The 19,823-nt window shown below is 42.5% G+C and overlaps 1 protein-coding gene across 1 annotated transcript; it reads left to right on the forward strand.

The window, feature by feature from the left end:
• The first annotated feature begins 16,506 nt into the window (after positions 1 to 16,506).
• Positions 16,507 to 19,360, forward strand: LOC105050188 (probable plastid-lipid-associated protein 2, chloroplastic). Its single transcript, XM_010930111.4, has 3 exons — positions 16,507 to 17,094; positions 17,230 to 17,428; positions 18,934 to 19,360. Exons 1-3 carry the CDS (start codon positions 16,619 to 16,621, stop codon positions 19,243 to 19,245), a joined length of 987 nt encoding a protein of 328 aa, XP_010928413.1. The 5' UTR covers positions 16,507 to 16,618; the 3' UTR covers positions 19,246 to 19,360.
• The last annotated feature ends 463 nt before the right edge of the window (positions 19,361 to 19,823 follow it).

Raw genomic sequence — 19,823 nt, forward strand, 5'->3', positions numbered from 1 at the left:
AAAGGATAGGGATAAGTTGGTTTTCGTTTGAATTCAAATTTGATTTGAATTCAAATGTGTAACCTCTTGTCTTTATCCTCTCACGCGGATAAGACACGTTCGACGTTGTTTTAAAAAGAGGAGAAAGGTGGGACGTGCGTAAAAAAATTAGGAGAAAAACTTTGGGGCATGAGGAAGGCTTCTGCGTAAGGTGAAGGTCCAAAACCTTTCGAGAGAAAAAGAAAGAAAAGAGAGAAAATTGGGCGCAGGGTTTTTGGTGTGTACCCTAGGGTTTCTACCTAAGGTTCGGGAAGTGAGATTGGTGTGCCACGAGTGTCGTGAGTCCACCAAATTTTAGAGAGAGATCCATCAGCCTCTCAAGTAACTGTGCAGACGATCTGGCACATCCGAGAAGTCGGCACACATCGATCGAAGGAGTTCGATCAACATCTGCCATCAAAAGGGTGAAATCACGAACTAGCATTCGTGAGGAGCTGATCAGACGGGAGCTTCATGTGGATGATCCGCAGAGGCCAGACAGTTGGGTGGCTGCGACGTGACGATCAGAGCTCTCCGACGGTGATCAGATTGCGGTGATCGACTACCCGCAAAAGGTGATGTGTTCTGAACACAGTACTGTAAAACGTTTACTGATACAAATTTGAATTTCAAATTTAAATGCATACTGTTGTATCATATTTAGATCCTAGTGTAGGGTTAATTAGTATTAATTAATGAGATTAATTAATAATTCCGCTGTAAAATAGTAATTTTGAAAAAGTTTTAAATTTATCATTTTGCCCCTGCACTAAATTTTCGCTTCAATTGGTATCAGAGCAGGTTCTAGAATATGATATACATATGCATGCGTAGATTAAGGTGTAATCTATAAGTTTAAATTTGAAATTCAAAATTCGAAATTTAAAATTCAAAAAGATTTGAAATTTGAAATTTGAAATTTGTTAGAAGTTTCAAATTTGAAATTCAAAATTTGAAATTTGAAATTTGGTTGAAATCTCAAATTTGAAATTTGAAATTTGAAATTCGAAATTTGAAATTTGAAATTCAAAATTCAAAATTTGAAGTTTGAAATTTGGTTGAAATCTCAAATTTGAAATTTGAAATTTGAAATTCAAAATTCAAAATTTAAAATTCAAAGATTGAAAATTCGAAATTTGAAATTTGGTTGAAATCTCAAATTTGAAATTTAAAATTTGAAATTTGAAATTTAAAATTTGAAATTTAAAATTTGAAATTTAAAATTTAAATTTTGAAATTTGTATATTTAGATATACATGATCCAAGTAGCAAGTAATCTAATTGGGTTGGTTGCCATGGCCGTCCGGTCATAGGAGAAAAGTAGGGTTTAAAGGCCCTCTCTTCCCATTCGATGGGGTCTCCTATGGCGGTAGGGGTGCCGATGCAATTATATCCCATGCCGATGAAGCAGCGAAAGGACTTAATTAAGAAATTTATCATGAATGTGTTAGATTAGATCTAAAAAAAAATTTATGATTTATTTTGAGTTATTTTCTGTTATGAAATGAGCAATAGAATTGCTGTTTATGAAATGTGCTAACCCGTTTGTGAAATGAGTTAACACATTTGGTGAACAGAAAATAAAATCTTTCAAATTTGAAAATTGTTTTCGAAATGCCAAACCCTGACCCATCAGCCCAAGTACTTAATTAAAAAAATTAAGTGTTGTCTAGTAGGTCTAGAATTGTGAATTAAGACCTAAGACAATTGCATAAACTTTTGGATCAATGGGTTAGATGAATTAGGTCCATAATTGGGTTAGACCTAAGGTTAGTTTAAAAAATAGACGAATTGGAGTAATTGGTCAAATCTAATCAAAAGTTGAATTAGATTAGGTCAAGGATACTCTAGACTCAACTTCAATAGTTGTAGTTGAATGGGTCCATGTCTTTAACTAGACCAAGATGGACTTAATTCATGGCTACGCGATGGAGCTCTATTTACTAAGTTGATCAAAATTAAAACTAATGAACCGGTTGGTGTCTAAGATAAGTTCGGCAGTTTTGACCAGTGGTTCTTAAGCGGGAGCTACTCGCATTGATTCGATCATTGACGAGTTAATGGCAAATCCCCACCACTGATCTCACTTACCTGGCCAATCTGGTAAGTTAGATTTTGATTAGATCACTTGGTGATTAGAGCTCACCCATGTCATTAGGTAAATCAGTATGACTGATTTAGGTGCTCCTAATGCCAGCTTTAATTAAATCCTTTTTAATCTGACTTGGTGAAGTCAGTGGGAGGATTGAAATTGGCTGGATGATTTCTTCTCTACTATTCTTTAATAAAATCCTCAAAATTATTAGGTCCCTAAAATGATTAAGTTATAATGATAACTAAGTCATAGCCTCCCATTAAGTGAATGATAATGAGTCCATTAGTTCAATGATCATTGGAGGCCCAAAGGCCTGGTGCTCATTGGCTAATGGAATTATTATTCATAATATGATAATTTGATTGAGTCTTTCTGATGGTGGTTAGGTTGGCCGGCCAAAGTCGGGCCTGATCATTTATTGGTCCGATTCACTAAATTAAGTCATGTTAATGGTTGGACCTAACCAGATCTTTTCAGTGGAGGCCAAAGCCTACTGATTAGGTTCTGGGGCAAAATAAATTACTAGAAGTTGTTTAGAGAAACAACTGGTTAAGAACCTACCCATAGATGCACATGGGTTGACCAACCAAAGTTGGGCTCGTGTGTAGTCTGTGTGGATTCTAGTACCCATTAAGGAATTAAAGTAATTTCTCGAATTGGAGGATGAGGCTACCAGTTCGTTAAAATATTGAGAAAAACTTTAGACTAAAGTCCAAGTCTTTAGTATTAATTTATGTACTAATAGAGGTCTCGTTTTCCTTTAAGCAGCTATGGCCACTACCCTGTCGCTCCGGTCATTATTAGATAATGACAAGCTCATGGGACCCAATTTCGATAGCTGGTATCGAAAATTGAAAATCGTCCTTGAGCATGAACGGATCCTTTATGTAGTAACGGATCCAGCACCTGAGGAGCCAGCTCCGAACGCTAGTAAAGCGATCCGAGACACTTACTTGAAGTGGCTCAATGACCGCACCACCGTTCGATGTATTATGCTGGCAGCAATGAATGACGAGTTCAGCCGAAGGTTTGAGAACGCCCAGCCACAGGAGATGCTTCAAATGTTGAACGACTCTTTTGGCACGCCTGACGACGTTGAAAGGCACAAAACTAGTTGTGCTATTTTCAATGCTCGGATGAGGGATGGGGCCTCAGTCACTGATCATGTACTGTATATGATCGAGATGATTGAGCGCCTAAGCAAATTGGGCTTTCCTCTGCACGAGCAGCTCGGTAAGGATGCGATCCTTAATTTCTTGCCCAAGTCCTTCCTCCCATTCCTTACTCATTTTCGAATGACAAAGCCTGCAGTAAACTACCACGGATTGTTGGGGTTGCTGCAGAACTTTGAGAAGGATCACCAACTCCATAAGGAGTCGGTGAATGTAGTGGGAGGGTCTTCTTCTCGTCGTCAACCCTTTGGGAAGGGGAAGAAGAACAAGAAGAAGAAAAATAAGAAGGTGCAATCTCATGCTGGGACAGTAGCACGGGGTCAGACCAAGAAGCGCAAGCATGACCAGAGCCAGGCGGAGTGCTTCTTTTGCAAGAAGCACGGGCATTGGAAGAGGAACTGTCCTCAATACATTGCCTCCCTGGACTCGAACAGGCCAAAGAAGAAGCAAGGTAATTATATGATAACTCCTTGCAACTTTTCGATTTGTGATACTACTGCCTGGGTATTGGATACCGGAAGCCCTTATCATATTTGTAATTCGATGCAGGGTCTGCAGGTCAGTAGAAGATTTGATGAAGGCGAGAGGTTCCTGAATGTTGGAGATGGAAGCAAAGTTCTAGTTCTAGCTTTAGGAATCATGAGTCTTGTAATCAATTCTCGTAATGTAATTCTGAGTGAATGTCACTATTGTCCAAGTTTTTTATTAAATATTATTTCTGTAGGCCTTTTGGCCATATACGGTTATGATTTTTTAATAAAAAGAAATATTTGCAATATCATTTTGAATGGTGTTACAATATTTGTTGGACAATTAAATAATGGAATTTACTTACTATTACAGCCTGTTAATGTGGTTCAAAAATTCGGTAAATGCTCTAGAATAGATAATGTGTCAGAAGTCTACCTTTGGCACTGTAGGCTAGGTCATATCAATAAGAACAGGATAAACAGGTTGGCTCAAGAAGGAATTCTTGAAGTTAGTGATTGTGAATCACTTCCAACCTGTGAGTCCTGTCTTCTTGGAAAGATGATCAAGTCGCCTTTTACTGGAAAAGGTGAGCGAGCCAGTGAACTCTTAGGTCTGGTACATTCTGATGTATGTGGACCCATGAGCTCAAGAGCAAGAGGTGGATTTTTCTACTTCATAACCTTCACAGACGACCTATCTAGGTATGGGTATGTATATTTAATGAAGCATAAGTCGGAATCATTTGAAATGTTCAAACTATTCCGAAATGAGGTAGAGAAACAAACTGGAAAGTGTATTAAAACTCTTCGATCTGATCGAGGAGGTGAATACCTTTCTAATGAGTTTCTGACGTATCTAGGAGAGAATGGGATTCTCTCTCAGTGGACTCCTCCTGGAACACCACAGCATAATGGTGTGTCTGAAAGGAGGAATCGGACCCTGTTAGACATGGTTCGATCCATGATGGGGTTTGCTAGTCTGCCGATCTCCCTCTGGGGATATGCGCTCGAATCGGCTTGTTACCTTCTAAATAGAGTTCCGAGTAAGTCTGTAGCCAAAACGCCATATGAGATATGGATAGGACGTAAGCCAGTACTCTCGCACCTTAGAGTTTGGGGGTGTCCGGCTTATGTTAAACGTTTAATTACAGACAAGCTTGGACCTAGGTCTGACAAGTGTAATTTTATAGGGTACCCAAAAGAGACCAAAGGGTATTATTTCTACCTTGCTGATGAGCAAAAGGTGTTTGTCAGCCTTAAGGCAATCTTTTTAGAAAAGGAGTTCCTTAGTGAAGGAACTGTTGCCTCTAAAGTCGAACTTGACGAAGTTCGACAGGTGAAAAAACCGACACATGTTACTGAACCTGAACCGGATTTGATTAGATCAGATCCGGAGCCCATTGATTATGCACCCTTAAGGCGGTCTGGTAGAGTACCACATCAACCGGACAGATATTATGGTTTCTTGGTCCGGGATGGTGATCCTATCGAACTTGATGAAAACGATGAGGATCCGATCACCTACATGGATGCAATGCAGAGACCTGACTCTGAGAAATGGCTAGAGGCCATGAAATCCGAAATGGAGTCCATGAAGGTCAACGATGTGTGGACATTGGTTGATCCACCCGAAGGAGTAAAACCCATAGGGTGTAAGTGGGTCTTCAAAAGGAAGAGGGGCGCAGACGGAAAGGTGGAGACCTATAAAGTCCGTCTGGTTGCCAAGGGATATCGTCAACGTTATGGTATAGACTATGACGAGACATTTTCTCCTGTGGCAATGCTCAAATCCATTCGGATTATGCTTGCGATAGCTGCCCATCTGGACTATGAAATCTGGCAGATGGATGTGAAGACAGCTTTCCTAAACGGAGAGCTGGATGAAGAGGTGTATATGATACAACCTGAAGGGTTCACATCCACAGATGAGTCTAAGGTGTGCAAGCTACAGAGGTCCATTTATGGACTTAAGCAGGCATCTCGGAGTTGGAACATACGTTTTGATAGGACGATCAAAACGTATGGCTTCGTTAAGAACGGAGAAGAACCCTGCATTTATAAGTGGGCTAATGGTCCAGCAGTAGTATTTCTTGTATTGTATGTGGATGACATTCTCTTAATCGGGAATGATGTCCCTGCATTACAGGGAATAAAGATTTGGCTATCGTCACAGTTCTCCATAAAGGATCTGGGAGAAGCTTCCTACATCCTAGGGATGAGGATCTATAGGGATAGATCCAAAAAGTTGCTTGGCTTATCCCAGTCCACGTACATTGATACTATGCTGAAAAGGTTCAGCATGAAAAATTTCAAGAAAGGCTATCTACCGATAGGCCATGGAATTTCTCTCTCGAAGAGGGATTGTCCGACAACACCTCAAGAGAGAGAGCGTATGGGTAGGATTCCATATGCTTCGACAGTGAGATCTATCATGTACGCCATGACATGTACACGATCAGATGTAGCATACTCACTAGGGGTAGTGAGTAGATACCAATCTGATCCAGGAGAGAATCACTGGAAGGTTGTTAAAACCATCCTGAAGTATTTAAGAAATACTAAGGACCAGTGGCTTATATATGGTGAATCAGACTTGAGACTTATAGGGTTTACAGACTCTAGTTTTCAGTCTGATCGAGATGATAGCAAGAGTGTGTCAGGATTTATTTTTACCCTTAATGGTGGGGCTGTCTGCTGGAAGAGTTCCAAGCAGCACACTGTGGCTGATTCAGTATGCGAGGCGGAGTATATTGCTGCATCAGATGCTGCCAAAGAAGCGGTGTGGCTGAGGAAATTCATCACCGAGCTCGGAGTAGCACCCTCCCTTGTTGGTCCAGTTCTGCTCTACTGCGACAGCTCTGGAGCCATTGCTCAGGCGAAGGAACCAAAGGCACACCAGCGGACGAAGCATATTCTGCGCCGCTACCATCTCATCCAGGAGATCGTAGATCGAGGTGACGTCGACCTTCAGAAGATCGACGGGAAGGAGAACCTGGCCGACCCATTCACTAAAGCCATTGCGGTGAAGGAGTTCAACGACTACAAGTCGAAGATGGGTATTAGATACTGCACCGATAGGCTTTAGGTCAAGTGGGAGATTGTTGGGAATAGTGTCCCAAAGCCAATCGTCAGCCTGTTGACGGTTGTGCTCCTTTTGTATTAGTACATGAATTATAAATAAATAAAAATTATTTTGGTATTTTTTCATTTCAAATGTTTCATCTTCTAATGAACTCCTGTGTTGTGGTGAAGTCCTTAGGACTATTTAGACTCGACAAAGGAGGATTTGTCGTTTAGTCCTTAAACATGTTCGCGACCAAATGATACGTTGTTACCAAGGACGACAATATTTATCGAGCATAGGTCGTTGTGTGCCATATGGGTTGGTTGTCCTCATAACCAAAGAGTGTGGAGACACTGGTATGGCATACAGGTGAGATGTAATGGTACATCTGCACTGAACATGACCAACTCCGGAGCTATTTCTGCTGTCAAGATTTGCTCCGATGGGATATGGGTATAAATGTCCCTCCGACCTGAGACCGCCACGGTGACTTGCAAGCAACTCACTGCACTTAGGCACTGGACTACCTGAATTTCTAATTCAGTGACGGAAGGTTGCTGGGTGTAGTCAAGTACTTGACTTGTCGGTGCGTGTGTCAAGATGGGATTGACCACTCCAGTTTAGGAGCTGTGTACAGTCGTGTTTCAATTTAGCAAAACCTTGGCCAGGGTAGTCCTAGTGAGGAGTCACAGGACTAATTGAGTTGAGCACGATTCGGATGATATCATCAGGGTTGACAGTTTAACCCTGAGTCATCCTAAACACAGGGGTCAAAAGGGATGAATTATACGGTAACCATATTCACGTAGGTTCTGAATGTTGCGATTGTGATTATTCGACCTATCCGGTCGTCGGGTACCATTGCTAGATGGTCACTTCGATTAGTACAGAAATTGGTTCCTGTGCTACCGGCTTAGGTTCGAACCTGCGGGGTCACACACATTAGAGGTTCCTTTCTGATCTGATGGCTGATTATGAGTCTTATCTATCTGAAACTCTATGATTGAGAATTAGGATTCTCTAATCATGAGTTCCACATATTTTGGGTACCGGGGTCAAAATTTTGAATTTCGAATTTTGAATTTGAAATTTGAACTCTTTGATCAGGGTTTCATATCGATGGTCTCTGATGCCTGATTGCCCATCGGATTTGGACTCAACATTTATGAGAGGTTTAATTAGTAATTTAATCACTAATTAACTCAATTTGATTGAGTAATTATTTTTGGATCAAGTCCAATTGAATTGGATTCAGTTTGGATTGACCCGATTAGGTTAAATGTTGACCTAATCGCTAAGGTGGTTTAGTCCCTGATTTGATCAGGGGTTAGGTTTAGTTAATTCTTGATTTGATTAGGATTTTATTAAGCCTAATTAAGCCTAATTATGTTGGGTTTAATTTGGTCTAATTGTGCTCAACCTATTTTAAACTAGGTTGGCTCAATTTGAATCAAACCACCTTGTTTTAAATTCCCTGCGTCACCCAACTTCCTTGCACCCATTTGAATTCACGAGAAGAAACTTCTCGTGAAATTTTTCTCACGTAAAACCCTTCCCCACGTCCTCATTTGTGCGCTATATGGATGGATAAATTAATTAGTTAGCCATTCAAATTCAAAGCATGTTTGAATTTGAATGGATAACTTATCACTTGCCCTTTCATCTTTATCCATTTTGTGCGCCACATTACTTACACGAGAAAAGGTTTCTCATGAAACTTTTCCATACACAAAGAGCCACGCCCCTTCTCTTCTCACGCCCAAAAGGATAGGGATAAGTTGGTTTTTGTTTGAATTCAAATTTGATTTGAATTCAAATGTGTAACCTCTTGTCTTTATCCTTTCACGCGGATAAGACACGTTCGACATTGTTTTAAAAAGAGGAGAAAGGTGGGACGTGCGTAAAAAAATTAGGAGAGAAACTTTGGGGCGTGAGGAAGGCTTCTGCGTAAGGTGAAGGTCCAAAACCTTCCGAGAGAAAAAGAAAGAAAAGAGAGAAAATTGGGCGCAGGGTTTTTGGTGTGTACCCTAGGGTTTCTACCTAGGGTTCGGGAAGTGAGATTGGTGTGCCACGAGTGTCGTGAGTCCACCAAATTTCAGAGAGAGATCCATCAGCCTCTCAAGTAACTGTGCAGACGATCCAGAGCATCCGAGAAGTCGGCACACATCGATCGAAGGAGTTCGATCAATATCTGCCATCAAAAGGGTGAAATCACGAACTAGCATTCGTGAGGAGCTGATCAGATGGGAGCTTCGTGTGGACAATCCGCAGAGGCCAGACAGTTGGGTGGCTATGACGTGATGATCAGAGCTCTCCGACGGTGATCAGATTGCGGTGATCGACTACCCGCAAAAGGTGATGTGTTCTGAACACAGTACTGTAAAACGTTTACTGATTCAAATTTGAATTTCAAATTTAAATGCATGCTGTTGTATCATATTTAGATCCTAGTGTAGGGTTAATTAATATTAATTAATGAGATTAATTAATAATTCTGCTGTAAAATAGTAATTTTGAAAAAATTTTAAAATTACCATTTTGCCCCTGCACTAAATTTTCGCTTCAAGACGTACCATCACCAGACCTTCGTTGGATGCTCCTTCAATGTGAAGCAAGCATGAAAAAGGCGGGAGGATGGTTTGACCTCAAGGAGAAGGGAGTGAGTGAAGAAAACTATGATTTGGCATCATGAGTTCAGCGCAATGCTACAGCAACTTATTTTACATAACTTGAATTCCATTATGAGATAGTGGAAGGGCAGTCGGACATCGGCCTTCAGGGATTCTTCGTACAAGCCAACTCGGCCTTGATGAGGAAGAGCTATTCTTTCATTAGGAACGATGACATCCAACTTAAACTCAGCTGGGATTTGATATTTCAATCTAATGATCTTCAGGTCCTTAAGGGTGAGGATAGAATTTATTCTACATGGACCAAAGTTCGGAACTTCGAGCCTATCTGAAGAATAAGCAACGTCAGACACAAGGTCTGCACTCCTAACTTCATTGCCTGAGCTTCACACTCGGGCTCCACACTCCTAATTCTACCACCCGAGCTCTAGGTGGCGGAGGACGAGCTAAGCTCACTCATGGTAAAAAAGGAACTGACTTAAGGGAGACGTGATCGAGCAACCAGAGGACGATGAACAACGTTAGCTTGGCTCCAACAGAGCAACTGGGTCGAGTCTTCAAGTGCCAAAGCTCTCTCCTCTGAACAATGGAAATAGTAAAAATGAAATTACCGCAGTCTTATTTATAGAGGTTTGGGATAGCCCCAATCTACTGATGATTTACCTCCCTCTGTCGATGTCCAACAAGTGGTGGCTTCTAATTGGACAGTACGTATCTCTTGCGAATTCGAAAAATCAACGGTTTAGATTTGAAGACGGTTCACTCTAAGACACCGATCTTCGACATGTGTCAGCAGAAAATAGCCCAACTAAATCAACCTCGACCTCGAATTGGTACTTTCTTCAGCCGACCTATAAGTAGCTCGACCTCGAGAGCAAAGGGCATCTGTTGTAGATGTGTACCTCGACCTCGACTAAGACATCCACGATTTTGGCCGAGCTATGAGAGATGGGCGACTCAACATGAACGCAGATGTGACGAGAAGTCAGATATCCAGTCAACAGTAGACCTTGGTTCTTCGACCTCGGATGATCTATTTTAGATTACCCTCAGTCGACCTATCTCGGATCACCCAAAGATCGACGTCTACATCATAAATCTTCATGACTTCGATTTTGGATGACCTGATGTAGCTCGTACCCGACCGACATATCCTTATCTGTAAGAGGATAAATATTCGCTCCACAAACTTCGGTACCCCAATCATGACGATCTACTAAAGGCCAACTTGGATGATCTTTCCTAGATCGGCAGTGGTCGAACTATTTCTCCTACTAATAGATCCATCCTTCCACTAAATTAGAAAAGTCCAGATAAGATAAAATTTCTCCATGATCAAATCTCCCATAAAAAAAATTCTTCTTCTGATCAATCTGCACAACAAATTCAAAATCTATTAGAACTTTGAGATGGATACCATTCAATCTTCTCTCTTATAAATTAAGACTTCAAAATTTTTCAAGATACGTAATTGTTGCGGCCAACTCTCCGTCGCCTGTCATCGAGAATAAACACCTACAAAATAGCACCTATGCAGATCGAATTTGTGTCTAACGGAGACCCTCCGATGCCTAAGTCAGAAAAAAAAGTTGGAGAACAAGAGCTAAAGATAAACAGTAGCAGAATTTTAGCCCAGCGTAAGCTTACCAGCCCTGTTTCTCTTACCCTCTTTTATAGATGAGATTTTCGTAACCGTCGGACGTCGTCCCATATTTTATGATGCTAAATCATCGGACCATAATCGCATAATGAATCACACCGTGATATACGATCGATAACCATTCGTGACAGTTATAGTATGTTGAACAGATTAACCGATCATATGTCGGTAGAATCGACCATATGTCGGTAGAATTCATGAGCGACCGTCGGCTAGTAGTTCTGTTATACCAATAGTCTAAGTCATTCACTATCGATCGATAGTAGTCGAATCATTAGTCGGTCAGCCGGCAATAGGTCAGTGCGGTTCGCCCAGTTGGTTGATGAAGAGTTGGAACCGCATATTCAGTCGATGTAGAGTCGAAAATGTATGTCCGATCGATCGACTGTTATTGAGTCAAAGTCGATAGTCGATTGATCTGAGTCATGTCTATTTGTGGGGCCAAAGTCAGGTGCCAGTCGGTCTACACTGGAGATCAATCGATTTACGGAGGTCGGTCGGTTTATCCCAACAGTTGTCCTCCTACTTTTGAGTCCAATGGTAAGTCGCCGCGTACATCGCCACATGGTCAGTTACCTTGGACGAAAGGAGTTGTTGTCTGTCATATCGAATCCTGACTCTGCCATCACATTCTTCAGAGTACGATCGATCAACCACTTTATCATCTTTAAGCTGCCACATCAGCAGGAAGATTTGGTGTCAGGCATCGTTTGCGGAAGGTGAGTCGGTGCTAAGCGTTATATCAGGAAGGTGAACCAATGTTGCGCGATTTGATTCTGGCATGTAGATTTCCACCACGTATCGAAATGTTATTGGGTCGGAGCTGTACACATGGATGGAGGTGACGTGGTTTAATCTGGTGCAGGTGCGTCGAACCATCAGATCGATGACGGGTCCAGATGCTACCATGTGTCATCATCCGACGTGGTCTCGATCTGACTACTTTCATCCGAGCTGTTGGACGTTCCTCTATATAAAGGACTGCTATCAGTCAGGTATCCATCCCTCATTTTGTCTCTTCTGGTGGGAGAGATCTGCCAGAAAGCTGCTTTCGTGTGAAAACATTCCTTGTCATTTTCTCTTTGAGTTCCTTTGGATTTTTAATAGTTCTTCCAATGGGTGAGATTCGTGCAGGGGGTGGTTGGTCGGAGATTCTGACCAATGACTCCCTGTCGGGCCCGAAAATTCTCTCATTCTCGGATCCGACTATTGGTCGGTTTCAAAAGCAGCATTGTGCTTTGGACCATCGTCAGCTTTTTACTTCTGGTACCGATGGTAGGGTCAATGACCTGTTACCGTATATCCCGCATCCCCATCTTAGCTGCACGGTCATCTTCGATGGTGGATGAAAATCTGAAGCCTTCCTTTAGCTTTTATATGAGGTGGGTGTGGTCGTCGATCGGGTGAGACCTTCTCTGTTCCCGTATGAGTTGGTCAAGCTGTTGATATGGTCGGTCGAGCAATGTGATCGATCAATCATCTTCACAGCTCAACTCGAGTCGTATCGTCTCCCGAGCTGGAAGGTAGAGTTTGTCAAAGAAGTCGATTCCAGGTGGGCCTGTCGATTCTTCAGTGGAGCAAAGGGCGACGATGAAGATTAGTCGGTATTTTCTTTGGTTTCTCTTTTTGTAAAGATGTAATCGGACTTCGATCTAATTTTATAATATCTCTTTTTTGATAATGAAAGAAGTACTTTTATTCTGAAATGCTCCTCTGTATCGTCGAGTCTGCAATATTTATTTGTAAAATAATCTCTAAATGTAGATCGTAGATCCGACCATTTTGCAGATTTTGTAGAATCTGCTAATCACGTAGTTTCTGACGTATTTAGTTAGGATAACGATGGTAAGTCAAATATCTATTATCTGAAGCTTGATCGAGTTTATACGTCGTATTGTTTGATAATCGGTGGCAAGTCGAATATTCTTCGACTGATCGTGGTCATGTCGGTATAATTTCAATTCGATCTTGATCGTCTTGGTATTTTGCCTTTCTTAGTTGATACTAAGTCGGCAAATTAGCCAGCTGCTTCAATGGAGAGCTGACTATGAGGGCAGCGCGGCTTTTATGGAGAAAGTCTGCATCGCCGACGCTGGCCTCCAGTTGTAGTCGATAAGTCAGTTCTGCAAGAGAATCGGAATGTAGTCGGTGTCGAGATAGTCGATCCTCTAACTTTTATGGTGAAAGCCGAAGTATATTCGTGTCGAGATGGTCGATCTTCTGACTTTTACAGTGAAAGTCGAAGTATATTTGATGTTGAGATAGTCGATCCTCTGACTTTTACAGTGAAAGTCGAAGTATATTCGGTGTCGAGATAGTCGATCCTCTGATTTTTATAGTGAAAGTCTGCATACTTGATGTTGCTTTAAAATCATAGTCGGGATATCGGTTTTTACAAGAGGACCGAAATATAGTCAACACTAAAGCAGTCGATTCTTCGAGTAGTTGCATTCGGAAGGAAGTCGAGTAGAATAAAATATCTGTCATGCTTTTATTAGTTAATTGTCGAAACAACAACAGCATTATCGTGAGGAGTTTGAATTCCCCAAACATCCTCTTCCGAAAAAGTTACATTGAGTTGTTGTCACTTTGCCGACTTTTCTTTAGGAGTTATCTCTTAGTTCAGTTGTCCGGAGATCATATTGATGACTCCCGCAGTTGGTTGATTATTTATAGCTTCCTCAATCGGCTGGAGGTTGAGTCGGCGGATCCCTCCGATATTTTTCGAGGTAGCCTCATTGTATCAGGACCTCTATTTCATCTCTGAGCTGTATGCATTGTTCGGTGTCGTGGCTGTAGTCACAGTGAAACCGGCAATACTTCCTTCAATCGTGGTTTCTCATTTTCATCAATGGAGGGTGCCGTAGATATTTTGCCCCTTCGATCTCCATAAGGATCTATGATTGAGGAGCAGAAAGAGGGATATAGGAGTCATACTTGTTATACGTCGGCCTTGGACTCCATCGTCGGGGTGAGGCTCGTTTATTAGTCGAGGGCCTACTTGATTCAGCCGGAGCCTCATTCTTCTTTTGCTTCTTCTTCTGACCTTTGCTTTCGGTTTGGCACCAGTCAGAGGCTCCTTCATCTGCACGCATGTACTTATACATGCGCTCCAAGAGTTTAGCATACGTCCGAGGAAAAGTTTTGTCCAGTGAATATGTGAATCGAGACCCCCTCAGACATCTTTTTATGGCCGATATGGCCATGTCTTGATTGAGGTCCTTGACCTCGAGCATGACCGCATTGAATCGGACCATAAAATCCCAGAGTGTTTCGGTCTCTCCTTGTTTGATCAAGAAGAGACTATCCGAAGTTCGTGGCGGCCTTCGATTTTTGCTGAAGTGGGCCACGAAGGGATGTTCCAACTGTCCGAAAGAGTAAATGCTTCTTGACCGAAGCCCGGAGTACCAGGCTCGAGCAGCTTTCCAAAGTGTAGCCAGGAAGTCGATGCATAGAAAGGCGTCGGTTGCCCCTTGGATTATCATGAGAGCCTTGTAGCTCTCAAGGTGATCAACTGAGTCGGTGGAATAGTCATAGGGTTTTACGTGCGGCATCCTGAACCGAGTCGGGATCAGTTCATCTAAGATATGTTGAGAGAGAGGTTGGGCGGTATGAAAATCAAAACCATTTAAAGATTTCTGACCGTCCACCTGCAGTTGGGCAAGTCGGCGGTCGATTTTCTCGAACTTACGTTCGTAGTCTTCGAGCCACTGGTGGTGGGAGACTCCAGGGATTGAACCTCCTGATGAGTTAGAAAGAGAAGCAGACGGTGTTCGTGGTCGCTTTTCCTTCCTTACCTGATCCAACTGAGAAGGAGAGGGGTGTTGTGAATGGTGGGTGGCGCGTCGAGAGCATCGCGAGTGCCGCTGCTTGTCCCAATGAGAGAGCCGAGACGGCCACTCTTATGAAGGAGACTGTCGTGGATGACGGCGACTGTACCTGGATGGCACCCAATGCACCATCGATTGCTCCACCGGCGGCTGCGGCGGTTGGGTCTGCTGCTGCTGGAAGCTTCTGACCACCTCCGTAAGAACGTTCATTTGCTGCGCGATCGCAGCAATCTGGACGTCCGTGGTGACCACAAATCGCGAGGAACTGGGCTCTGCTACCGAAGGCAGGGGAGAAACTTTTTTCCGATGGAAAGAGTGCCTCGCTGATCTAGTTGCTGTGAACTGTTGAGCTCTAGTTTTCATCATCGCGAGTTGTCTTGTCCCCTACCTGATACACCAATCTGTTGCGGCCAACTCTCCATCGCTTGTCACCAGGAATGAACACCTGCAAAACAGCATCCATGCAGATCAGATTTATGTTCAGCGGAGATCCTCCGATGCCTAAGTCAGAGAGAGAAGTTGGTGAACAGGAGTTGAAGATAAACAGTAGCAGAGTTTTGGCCCAGCATAAGTTTACCAGTCCTGTTTCTCTTACCCCTTTTTATAGACGAGGTTTTCGTAACCATCGGACGTGATCTCGTGTTTTATGACGCTAAATCATTGGGCCATAATCGCGTAGTGAATCGCATCATGATATGAGGCCGGTAACCGTTCATGACGGTTATGGTATATTGGGCAGATTAGCCGATCATATGTCCGTAGAATTCATGAGCGATCGTCGGTTAGTAGTTCTGTTATGCCAATGGTCTAAGTCATCCATTATCGATCGATAGTAGTCGAATCATTAGTCGGTCAGTCGGTAATAGGTCGGTGTAGTTTGTTCAGTTGATCGATGAAGAGTCGGAACCGCATATTCAGCCAATGTAGAGTCAGAGTTGTATGTCCGGTCGGTCGGATATTGTTGAGTTAAAGTCGGTAATCGAATGATCTAAATCATGTCTATTTGTAGGATCAGAATTGAATATCGATCGATATCAATCAGTTTACGAGAGACTGTCAGTTTATTCTAATATTAATTAATTTTTTTTAATTATTTTTTATTTTTAATTTGAACGTTAAAAATTTTTTATCGAAAAATATCATCCACGATGAAGATTTATTTTGTAGATGTTCCATGATGTTCCAGCGGCGATTTTATTTCAGCCATATCTATTTTGACGACTGATCACGGACGGAGAGATCGGCAGCGATAAAAATTAACACTAAAAGGAATAATAAAGAAGATTGGCGTGCAGCTATAAAAAAACCAAGTGGCCAACGAGCTCCCGTGAAAACCCATACACGTGGCGTTGCAGGCTAACACATCTTTCCCCATCACTGCTTGTGGGCACGTGGCATTGACAGCCCCAATTACGGTACTTAGGCACTTTTTTCCACTCTGGTTGCTTGACCCGAGCATTAGATCAAAAAAGACAGACTGACCCCAATGGCCCGAGCAAAATATCAAGCATTGAAAACCTGTACGAATAGCTATCTTACTATTGGATCGTACTGAGGAAAATTAATCTGCTTGCCTTTAATTAAATAATTCAGCCATCGAAGAAGCCGAAAAGAGAGAAGAGAACGCTCTGTAGTGTTGCGTTTGGTTAATTCGAGCTAGGAGGGGGGGAAAAAAAGAGATGGCGGGGGTGGCGTCTTGGAAACCCATGGCCCTGAAGGCACCTCCGGCGGCCCCGCCGCTCCGCTACCACTCATCCATCCACCCGATCCCCATCGGCGCCCCAGCTTCCGTTTTCCAGAAAGCCCCGATCTTGAGGAGCGCAATGGGGCTACCCCTCGCCGCGGCGCCCATCCGGCCCCGGGCAATTGCGGACGACGAGGAGTGGGGCGGAGAGCTGGGGGAGGAGGAGGGGGCGGCGGCCGGGGGACTGGCAGTGGCGGAGCAGGAGGAGGAGGAGGTGAAGGTGGAGCCGATCGAGGTCGGGGAGCTAAAGCGGAAGCTGATGGATTTGCTGTACGGGACGGACCGGGGCCTGCAGGCGTCGAGCGAGACGCGGGCGGAGATCGTGGAGGTCATCAACCAGCTGGAGGTCAGGAACCCTACTCCTGCTCCCACCGAGGCCCTCACCCTCCTCAACGGCAAATGGATTCTGGCGTATGACCGCCGATCCGATCCAACCCTTCTCCTTTCTTTTCTTGTATTCTTTTATCGATTATTAGTATAATATTTTGATTTGATGGATTGCTCTGTTCTTGATCGAAGAATTGAAGTGAAATGAATTGGTTGCAGGTATACTTCGTTCTCGCCCCTGTTCCCACTGTTGGGTTCAGCGAGGCTGCCGGAGCTGGTGAAGGTGGAGGAGATATCACAAACAATCGACTCTGAGAATTTTACGGTGCAGAATTCAGTGCAGTTTGCCGTGCCGCTCGCCACCACCTCTGTCACGACCAACGCCAAGTTCGAAGTCCGAAGCCCCAAGCGCGTGCAGGTACTCACTACTTCCACCGAAAACCATTTCCGATCTATGCTTAAGTTTCATGCGTTGCAGTTCATTCCTTGCAGTAAATTTTGGCTTATTCTTTGGTTAATTCTTGGTTGGTTGAAGCATAAAGTCTTAGTAGCTGATTGATAGGGAGGGATGGAGGTAATACTCCAATTCTGACATATGGATGGTTTTTATTTGAATGAACTTTAGTTGTTTATGAACAGCTCTAGCTCTCGTTGATGTCGGATCTTTTCAAATTAGGGATAGTTGTGCGCTTGATAACAGTATGGTTCGAGGTTGTTCAATTAAGCAATGAGCCAAGCTTCTTGTTACAGCTGATCTTGGTTAGAGGCAGCTAGAGCTTGAATGCACCTTTGATATAAAATATGGTACCCAAACAATCTAAAGCTCGGATCAGCTGAGGTTTTATGCAGCCCAGTGCCATACACCTATGTCTGGTTCTTTTCTCCTCAAGCTAGGATCAATTGTGCCAAATTTATGCTCCTGTTTGTGTGATTGTCTTGGATGGTGTAGGCTGTAGGATGGAAATATGGTCACCTCAGAAGAGTAGGCCTCCTTAAAAAGGAGGGGAAAAAGAGGATGGTCAATTACTCTTTCACGTCCATTTTTGCAGTCAATAACCCATTGCACTATAGTTTGTTAGTGAGGTGGTAAAGTGCTTTTCCTTCACACTTATCTAATTGTTTTTGACATATTTTCCTCATGGATATTAGTGATTCCCATCCATTTAATTATAGGGAACCATATACTTTAACTGATGGATCGCTACAACTTTGAAAATAATGATTACTTTGTTGTAGATCAAATATTTTCTTGTCTATAGCTTAATTCCCGTTGTACAGAAGACTCACAGAGTTCGAGTAGATCGACTTGTTTAAAATAGAATACTCATGGGACCATTGCTGGTACAAACAATAGTTGGGACCACTGTCATTAAAAAATTGTGCTCAGATTGGGCCACCAACTATGTGGCGGATCACAATGCTGATGTCTTGTGGACTAAAATTTCCCGCATCAGGTTTGGGATTTTGTTATTGCTGATTTCATGAGATCTATAGGTCATTCTCCTTTTTTCAAGAATTATTCATTGGAGTAGTTCAAAAATCCTAAGTGTTATTGGTACTGGCTACTTAGTATTTATGATTATATTTATAGAATTAGCAAGTACCATCTAAAAGTGATGCCTCTACGTATTTCAGCAGTACACTATAGAGATTATCTTATACAATAAGAGAATACTTTAGAAAAGGGACTTTTCTATATTCTTTGTCGTCTTCGCCATCTTCTTCTTCTTCTTCCTGGTTGTTAGGACAATCAACCATTGAGGAATGCTGGTGTAAATATAATAGTTGCTGGTAGTCCCAAAGAGCAGTTAAGATATGCAAGCACGAACTTTGAGTCCACTAGTAACTACAAATTACTAGCTCTTGCCTCTACATGATTTCTGATTAAGGTATGAGATGACGGATAACTGGTGTTCTTTCCAGATAAAATTTGAGGAAGGCATTATAGGCACTCCACAGCTAACGGACTCCATCGTTTTACCCGAGAAGGTAGAGTTCCTGGGGCAGAATATTGACCTCTCTCCTTTCAAGAGTGTGATCACTTCAGTCCAGAATGCAGCATCATCGGTTGCTAGGACAATCTCCGAACGGCCACCATGGAAGATCTCCATCAACAACGACAATGCACAGTCCTGGTTGCTAACAACCTACCTTGACGAGGAGCTTAAAATCTCAAGAGCTGATGGTGGCGGTATCTTCCTTCTCATAAAGGAAGGTAGCTCGCTCTTGAACTAGAGCCACACCTTCTATCGGAAAAGATAGATGCCCCCAGGTCATGTTCATGGTATAGATGTACTATGTGTTCCAGTTGAATGTAACTTTTACATAATGCTAGTTCATGTTTATTATTTATGACGAGTTATTGGAGCTCTTTTTCCCCTTGTGTGCCTTGATATTAAAATGTTTTACAACAAGACGTTAAGAAATTTTGGATGAATAAGGGTCTATTTGGATGAGTTAACAGAAAAACTATGGGATTTGTGGGTTTTTTCCAATACAACTAGAGGAAAGTTGTGGGATTACAGATTGGATTAGATCTATATTCATAAATATTTAGGAATATATTTAGAAAGTCAGAAAGGAAGAAGAAGAAGAAAGAAAGGGAAGGAGACTTCAGTATTTTTTTTAAAAAAATTGTTGGTCAATTTTAAGCATTGCATGCCCTTCGTTTTTGAGTAACATGCGTCCGGCCTCATCATGAGTTCGTTGAAGCCCAACGTTTGTGCACATGGATGATCAACCAGGGGGCGACGCTTCACCAACACAACTCCTTTCAGAGTTGGCATTGTATGATATAATATATATCGGATTGA

The sequence above is a fragment of the Elaeis guineensis genome, chromosome 8, assembly GCF_000442705.2.
Source record: "Elaeis guineensis isolate ETL-2024a chromosome 8, EG11, whole genome shotgun sequence".
NCBI lineage: Eukaryota > Viridiplantae > Streptophyta > Magnoliopsida > Arecales > Arecaceae > Elaeis > Elaeis guineensis.